At 55.7% G+C, this 8628-nt stretch overlaps 1 protein-coding gene across 1 annotated transcript in view; it reads right to left on the bottom strand.

Annotated features, from left to right (window-relative positions):
- Positions 1–1520: 1520 nt before the first annotated feature.
- Positions 1521–8628, bottom strand: part of LOC130378618 (uncharacterized) — a 72691-nt gene continuing 65583 nt past the window's right edge. Inside the window, exons 10-14 of the mRNA XM_056585333.1 lie at positions 4415–4809; positions 3176–4238; positions 2500–2971; positions 1655–2280; positions 1521–1572 (exon numbers count right to left, since the gene is read on the bottom strand). Of these exons, the coding sequence (XP_056441308.1) occupies positions 1521–1572; positions 1655–2280; positions 2500–2971; positions 3176–4238; positions 4415–4809 (2608 nt within the window). The remainder of the gene's footprint in view (positions 1573–1654; positions 2281–2499; positions 2972–3175; positions 4239–4414; positions 4810–8628) is intronic.

The following is an 8628-nucleotide window of genomic DNA, read 5'->3' as shown; positions in this document are numbered from 1 at the left end:
ATGGTCGCCCGACCTGGTGAATCAAGTATAGCGTGTAGGTCGTACCCCAAAGTTGCTTCGCTGGGAGCGACGAGGCCCCATTGTGTGCTGGTCCGCTTCCGAATCAGTGGACACAGATACCTCATCATTTAACACAACATCCTCATCATCAACCAACAGCGGATCATAATTAACAACATTCCTATCATTAATCAACAACGAATCATTGTTAACAACATTCCTATCACTTACTAACCCTGGTCCCCCCCCAGTGGTCCTACCTTGGGTCCCCAACTCAAAGGGTCGGGCAGTAGGGGGGTGAGGAGGCATCATTGTGGGGATGCTTAAGGAAGGCCTTGGAGGACCTATGGGAATGGAGGTGGATTGTATAGGGGAAAAACGACCGGGGGGTAGCGTGGGGTGTACTGCCCTAGGCGAGACACCAGTGACGGCTGGACGGGAGGGGCACGGGGGCACTAGGAAACTGGGAAGATTGAACTGGGGCGGGACATCCACATTGGCCCCAGGTGGGCCTTCCTCTTGTACCTGCGGGCTGCCCAGCACTCCTGCTGGGCATGGGCGGAGGTTGTTCCGATGCAAAGTGCGAGTGGGCCCTTCTTCCCCTTCCGGACGAATGAGGTAGACGGGCTGTTCTGGCCGGGGTCGATCTAGCACAACATAAGGTGTGGGAAGCCACCTTGATGTCAGTTTCCCTTGCGCCCTTCTGCGGAAGTTCTTGATCAGCACTCGCTCGCCAGGTAGCAGAGGAACAGCCAATGCCCGTCTATTGTACCGTTTCTGGTCCCACGCCTGCCGGCGGGAGACGTTTCGCTGCACTCGGGCGTAAGCGTCCATCAGGGTATTATGGTGCTGGTGGACCCATTCTTCGAGGTCACCTCGCCGCTGGGGCGGGGTCACTCCATGGATCATGTCGATCGGTAGTCTGGCATGGCGTCCAAACAGAACAAAGTGGGGTGTCATCCCTGTGCTTGCATGGACAGAGTTATTATAAACTTGTATCAGGGCTGGAAGTTTGTGATGCCATCGCGGGTGGTCTGTGGGATCCAGCGAGCTCAGCAATCCCAGAATTGTTTGGTTGAACCGCTCACATGCCCCGTTCCCTTGGGGGTGATACGGGGTGGTACGACTTTTTGTACAGCCATACAACTCGCAGAGTTGACGCATCAATGCCGACTCGAAGGCGCCCCCTTGGTCGGTCAGAATTCGTTCTGGACACCCAAACGGCTGGATTAGGGCTGTCCATAAAGCTTTTACCGTGGTTGTGGCTGTCTGATCCCGTGTGGGTACGGCCAGAGCGTAGCGGGAAAATAAGTCTGTAATAACTAAGATGTATGGGAAGGCATCAGCCGGTCTCCCCAAGGATAGGTAATCTAGCCCTACTAGTTCAAAGGGGTAGCTACATTTTATTGACTGCAGGGGTGCACGAATCTCAGGGCCGGCCTTACTTACAAGGCACGTAGGGCATTCTTGCGTCCACACTCGGACGTCCCTACTCATTCCTGGCCAAAAGAACCGTCGTCTTAGAATGGACAGGACCTTCTCCACTCCACTATGCCCCGCGGCCCGGTGGTACTCCAGCCAAAGTCCAAAACAGCACTTAGGCGGGAGGATTATTTGGAGGCCTGTCACCCCAGTATCAGGTTCTAGCACCTGCCTCAGCAGGAGACCCCTGTCCATCTTCAGTCGGTCCCACTCACGCAGTAGTTGGCGCATCTGGAGAGAGAGGGAACGCTTGTCCAGGTCCGGTGGTAGAGTGCCCACTTCTACCCAGAGGCAGATCTGTTGGAGGTCGGGGTCCTGGCGTTGCCACTCCAACCAGGGCGTCTCTTCTGGGTCTCCCAGGTGGGTCGGGGGTTCAGCAGGGGTGGCCTCCGCTCTGTCCTCTGTCACCTGGACAACTGCACTCAGGGCCCCTGGGAGCCTGGACAACAAGTCTGCATTTTGGTTAGAGGCACCTGGCCGATACTTGATGTCGTAAGAGAAATTGGCCAGTTGGGCGGCCCATCTCTGTTCGGTCGCTCCAAGACGGGCGGTGTCGAGGTGTACTAACGGGTTGTTGTCAGTGAATACGGTAAACGTTGCACCCCAAAGGTAGTCCTTAAACTTTTCGGTTATAGCCCATTTCATACCGAGTAGCTCCAATTTAAAGGAGCTATAGTTCTGGTCGTTGCGTTCGGCCGGAACCAGGCTGCGGCTCGCGTAAGCTATCACTCGTTCCTTGCCATCCTGCACCTGGGCTAGTACTGCACCCAAGCCGTCCAGACTGGCATCAGTGTATAGCTTAAAGGGTAGATTGAAATTAGCAAAGGCCAGAATGGGTGCACTGAGCAACCGTTGTTTCAAGAATTCAAAAGCAGTTTGACACTCTGCGGTCCACGTTACTGGTGCCGAGGAACGGCTGGCTGTCCCTTGGAGAAGGCGATTGAGGGGGGCAGCTAACTTTGAGAAGGAAGCGATAAATCTCCTATAATACCCTACAAAGCCCAGGAATGAGCGTACCTGTTTGACAGTGGTGGGGACAGGCCAATCTTGGACCGCTCTCGTCTTCTCTGGATCGGTGGCCACTCCTCGGCCACTTACAACATGTCCCAGGTAGAGGACCTGTCGCTGGAAAAACTGGCACTTCTTGGGCTGCAGCTTAAGGCCATGGCTTTGGAGGCGTTCGAAAACCTGTTCCAGGTGTCGCAGGTGGGTCTCAAAGTCAGGGGAGTAAATGATGATGTCGTCCAGGTATATCAGAAGGTGGTCGTGTACCTTGTCCCCTAGGCAACGTTGCATCAGTCGCTGGAATGTGGCGGGGGCATTGCACAAACCAAAAGGCATCCGGGAGAACTCATACAGGCCCAGTGGGGTGACAAACGCAGTTTTCTCCTGGTCAGGGGGTGCCACCCCGACCTGCCAGTACCCACTGGCTAAGTCCAGCGTCGAGTACCATTCCGCCTGGTGGAGGCCCGTCAGGGACTCCTCAATCCTAGGGAGGGGAAACAAATCTTTATGAGTCACTGCGTTAAGTCTCCGATAGTCTACGCAGAAGCGCAATGAGCCATCTTTCTTCTTAACAAGGACTACTGCGGCGGCCCAGGGACTCAAACTCTCTTGAATCACACCACTGTCCAGCATACTCTTCAGCAGTCCGCGTAGTTCAGGGTACAATGTGGGTGGAACAGGTCTATACCTTTCCCGGATGGGGGGTGCCGTTCCGGTAGGGATACGATGGTGCACGGCCGTGGTAAAACCAAAGTCCTCCTCGTGGGCAGAAAACACCCCTGGCCACTTTCGTAGCAAGGCTGAGAACTGTTCCGACTGCCCTGGAAGAAGTTCAGTGCTCTCCTCTCCCTGCAGTGGTGTCTCTCTTGCTGGGCCCTGGCACACGGGCCGCACGTCCACCTCCACCACTCCTGGGGTCGAGTCTCGTAGTACCAAATGGTTCCGCCCCTGGACGTCCCCGGGGTCAACTGAAGTAACGGTTGCCAATGCCTGTCGGTGGGGGAGAAACACAGGGAACAGCTGGGGGTTACAGATACGTACTGGGACTTTACCTCCTCGTGCCCAGCTCAAGGTCCGGGCCACTCGCCAACCGCGCTCCTCTGCTCCGGTATCGTCTGGGAGGTTTTCCACCAGAACGAGATGATCAGGGGAGCCTGCTACTGGGGAAACATCAGTCCAGACGATCATCTCCGTGCGTGGGGGGATGGAGATGGGGCTCTGCTGAGTCAGCCTTGCCCTTACTTGAAGGGGCTCGTCTGGGGCCTGGATCCTCTTGCATATGGCAAATGCCTTGTCCCACGCCTTGACCGAGGCTTTGGGTATGGTGGACTTGAACGCCATTTCCCCAGGATGGCCATTTAGGAAAAGCTTCTCCCAACAGTCTTTGATCACGTTCATCCCTAGAAGGCCATACTCTGTGCCCATACAGCTGTCCTCTACAATCACTATCCCTTTGTTCTTGACCTCGATCCCTCCAACGGCAAAGTCTAACACTGCATATCCTACGTAGGGGATCCGCAGTCCGTTGGCGGCTTTAAGGGTTAGCCAGGGGATCCTTTCCGGGTCTTGTAGCAGTTCTGGAGCCACGCAGCGCTGAAATAAGGAGTAGCTAAACAGAGTCACTTGGGAACCCGTGTCCAAAACGCAGGGAATTTTAACCCCATGGATCATCAGCTCTACTTCGGGGCATTGGCCTACCAAGAAGGGCTTGTCTAGGGTCTCGCTGGGGCTACCCTCTTCGGTCACCTGCCCTACAGTGGCCGAGGAGCAGGAAAACCCGACCGATTGGAACGTCGTCGTGGGCAGTAACGTTGAACGTGGCCAGCGACTCCACACTCAGCACATAGGGGGCGCCCTTGGTCATCCCACTGGAATGATTGGGTCTCTCGTCCCGTCGGTTGTCCTCCCCGGGTAGGCTGGTAGTTACTTCGAGGGGCCAGGGCTGGTTCCTGCTGTAACTGACTGCGTATGTCCTCTACAATGGTCTTGCCCAGGAGGGACACCTGGCTTTGTATCTCCTGTTTCAGCTCGGCGTGGAGAGCTTCCTTCAGCCGGTCCCACTCCGATGGAGGGATGGGTCCCTGGTGTGAGGCTGTGGTGGTGGGGGCCACATAGGCCCTACAAGCCAGCGTTTCCCTCCTGGTTGTCTCCTTCTCCACTGCCTCGGCCTCGACGCAGAGAGCTCCAAAGGTCACCGTAGGGTTACGTCTGCCATGTCGCTCCAGCTCGATCTTCAGTGGGCCCTCCCTTAGGCCCTTAACGAAGTGGTCCTTCAGGACCTCGTCTCGAGGGCCTGTGGTGTCGGGGGAGCTCCTCTGCCATCTGGAGAAACACTCACAAAGACGCAACGTGAAAGTTTCCACTCCCTCCCCCTGTTCTTGTTTACAGGCAAAAAAGTCTGCACGGATGCTGGATGATGTCCCAGTGTCTCCATATAATTTGGTCAACTCCGCCAGAATAGTTTCCTCTGACTGTCTCCGTTCGGGGGGAAGCAACATGACTTGTCGGTGAGCTTTCCCTTCTAGCGCATCTAGCACAAAGTCTACTGTCTGACTAGCGTCTAATCCCTGTGCTCTGAGGTAGGACCTTACTTTAGGTTGCCATTTGCTAAATCGAGGCCCGTCGTCCTCGCCTGTGAACTTATGCCGCTTTTCCACTGCATGGTACCAGCTCGACACGACTCGACTCAGCTCGCATTTTTTGCGTTTCCACCGCGAAAACATGGTATCTGGTACCTGAAGTGGCTGCTTTTTCTAGTACCGCCTCGCTCTAGGTTCCAAGCGGCTGAGCCGATACTAAATGGTGACGTCGGCAGACGGCCGGCCACTGATTGGCCAGAGAGTGTGACGAAGTCACGAGAGCGACATGGCAACCATGCTGGTAACAGCCATAGCAGCGCCGCAGCCAACATATTCCACTTCTTCAACATGCCAGCTAATAATACAAACACGAATACCATCGCATCGATGTCCTCCATTGTTGTTATGTGGGTTCGGTCCATGTGTGGTTTACGTAGGTGTTGTTTGCGTCGCGTATAAAAAATACGTCACGCGCAGCCGACCCCGCCCACGTCCCGGAGGTACTATTTGCGGTGGAAAAGGACCCGCGCTGCTACTGTGTCGAGTCGTGTCGAGTTGTGTCGTGTCGAGTCGAGCTACATGTGCGGTGGAAAAGCGGCATTAGGGACCCAAGAAGAGCTCATAAACCATGGCATCATCACTGTGTTCATTAGTGGTCTAACAGACGCCTGTTCTTGGCTACCCCCTGGATGCTCTTCGGACTCAGCATGACCGTCTACAGACATGTTGTTGTGATGAATTGGGGGATCCTGCCGACAACGCCAAAAGAGGTGTCGCGCAAACCCCTAACTAAGGATTCCCCCAAATACCACAACAGCAGTCGATGGATCAATTATTAACAGAAATGCTTTATTAATACAATTTCATAAAACAAAGAGCACAAGTAAGTCGAATCTACCTATCACTTAATATGGAGGGAGAAAGCCAGGGGGTAGGCTGGTACTCTGGATAACCGTAACCATACCTTCATGAGCCAACCTCGACACCGCACACGTTGCACACCCTGCCCTCACTGCAAGCCTATAGACACAGCAAACGTTGAACTCTGCACACTGCACATGCTGAACGCTACACACTGCACGCTACACACTACACACTGCACACTACACACTGCACGCTACACACTGCGAACACTGAACGCTACACACAGCACACGTTGAATACACGTGAGGGGGACCAACCTCAAGAACACAGAAGGAAGGGCTCGCTGAACAATTCAGCCTGGTATCCAACAGGGCCTGCCGTAGCCAACCCCTGGTTTATAGGGATCCCATACAAGGAAGACAGACTTGTTGATAAAATATCCCTATAACAGACAAAACAGTAAAAGAGTATAAAATCGTTCGTTCCAACTCGCGCCAGACCAGTCCCTCAAACGGCGAGTTGGAAAAACAAAGTAACCAAATAAACCGTGCTCTAGGATGTAGAGTGGAGATCCGTCCGCCGGCGCCGTCCCTCGCTGGTCACGGAGGCCGGAGCGGACCAGAAGACCTGCACCAGATCCTCTAGACAGAACAGACAAAACGATGCGTCAGGGTGATCAGACGTTACGGAATCCGACTCACTCACGCTTACGCTAGAGTACGTCCCTTTCTGACGGGACTCGCAGGCGTTGTAGGGAAACGACGGTACGTCCGAAAGGTCCTTCCTGGCTTGCGAAGTCTGTTCGCGTAGTCCTCCGGAGGTAGCGGGTAGTGATGAGCGGTCCGGCGTCCAGGCATAAATCCTTGTGTCCTCGGGCTGAGGAGCGCCCTGAACTCCATGTTTTCGCCCCTTTTATTTCCTGGTCTCTTCTTCTGTGTACAGGAAACACTGAAAACACAACCTACACCCCAACCCACAGTGCCCCTAGGGGCAGGGAATATCGGCTCTAGCCAGAGTCTATTGTTCGGGATCTGGGGGGGGAAAAGCAGTCTTTTTAGTTCCCCCCTTTAGTCGCCTTCCGCGACACACACACAGACACTAACACACACACTTTCGCAGACACACACACGCACCCGCACACACACACACACACACACACAAACACACACACACACACACACACACACACACAAATGCGGCTTTTGCAGGAAAGTCAGCACAAAAGCATCAAACCACCTCTCGACTCGGAGACGAGGTGACGCGTGTCAGGTCCCAGTGACTGTCCTTAGCGTCCTAACCCCAACCCTAACCCTGACCCTGACCCTGACCCTGACCCTAACCCCAACCCTGACCCTGACCCTAACCCTGACCCTGACCCTAACCCTGACCTTAACCCTCACCCTGACCCTGACCCTGACCCTGACCTCCGAGTGTTCACCGCCGCGCTGCTCAGCATCGTGTCAGCCTCCGACAGATGACCTCACCCGGGACCAGGAGCGGAGCGGGTCTGAGAGAGAACCAGGAGCGGGTCTGAGAGAGAACCAGGAGCGGAGCGGGTCTGAGAGAGAACCAGGAGCGGAGCGGGTCTGAGCGAGAACCAGGAGCGGAGCGGGTCTGAGAGAGAACCAGGAGCGGAGCGGGTCTGAGAGAGAACCAGGAGCGGAGCGGGTCTGAGAGAGGAGCGGAGCGGGTCTGAGAGAGGAGCGGAGCGGGTCTGAGAGAGAACCAGGAGCGGAGCGGGTCTGAGAGAGAACCAGGAGCGGAGCGGGTCTGAGAGAGAACCAGGAGCGGAGCGGGTCTGAGAGAGAACCAGGAGCGGGTCTGAGAGAGAACCAGGAGCGGAGCGGGTCTGAGAGAGAACCAGGAGCGGAGCGGGTCTGAGAGAGAACCAGGAGCGGGTCTGAGAGAGAACCAGGAGCGGAGCGGGTCTGAGAGAGAACCAGGAGCGGGTCTGAGAGAGAACCAGGACCGGAGCGGGTCTGAGAGAGAACAAGGAGCGGAGCGGATCTGAGAGAGAACCAGGAGCGGAGCGGGTCTGAGAGAGAACCAGGAGCGGAGCGGGTCTGAGAGAGAACCAGGAGCGGAGCTGGTCTGAGAGAGAACCAGGAGCGGAGCGGGTCTGAGAGAGAACCAGGAGCGGAGCGGGTCTGAGAGAGAACCAGGAGCGGAGCTGGTCTGAGAGAGAACCAGGAGCGGAGCGGGTCTGAGAGAGAACCAGGAGCGGAGCGGGTCTGAGAGAGAACCAGGAGCGGAGCGGGTCTGAGAGAGAACCAGGAGCGGAGCGGGTCTGAGAGAGAACCAGGAGCGGAGCGGGTCTGAGAGAGAACCAGGAGCGGAGCGGGTCTGAGAGAGAACCAGGAGCGGAGCGGGTCTGAGAGAGAACCAGGAGCGGAGCGGGTCTGAGAGAGGACCAGGAGCGGAGCGGGTCTGAGAGAGGACCAGGAGCGGGTCTGAGCGAGAACCAGGAGCGGAGCGGGTCTGAGCGAGGTGTCCCCGACAGTGCTTGGTTTTGCTGTCTTTCCTTTTGATGTGAAAATGCGTTTGTGTACAATCTCAAACTCAAACAATCATTCACACAGAATATCAATCGTTCTGATATTTAAACCGATTTTAACTCTCTCGCTCTCTCTGTCTCTCTCTCGCTCTCTGTGTCTGTCTGTCTGTCTGTCTGTCTCAGTCCCACTCTCTCTCAGTCCCA

The sequence above is a fragment of the Gadus chalcogrammus genome, unplaced genomic scaffold, assembly GCF_026213295.1.
Source record: "Gadus chalcogrammus isolate NIFS_2021 unplaced genomic scaffold, NIFS_Gcha_1.0 GACHA091, whole genome shotgun sequence".
NCBI lineage: Eukaryota > Metazoa > Chordata > Actinopteri > Gadiformes > Gadidae > Gadus > Gadus chalcogrammus.
This window is presented reverse-complemented; position numbering and strand designations above follow the sequence as displayed.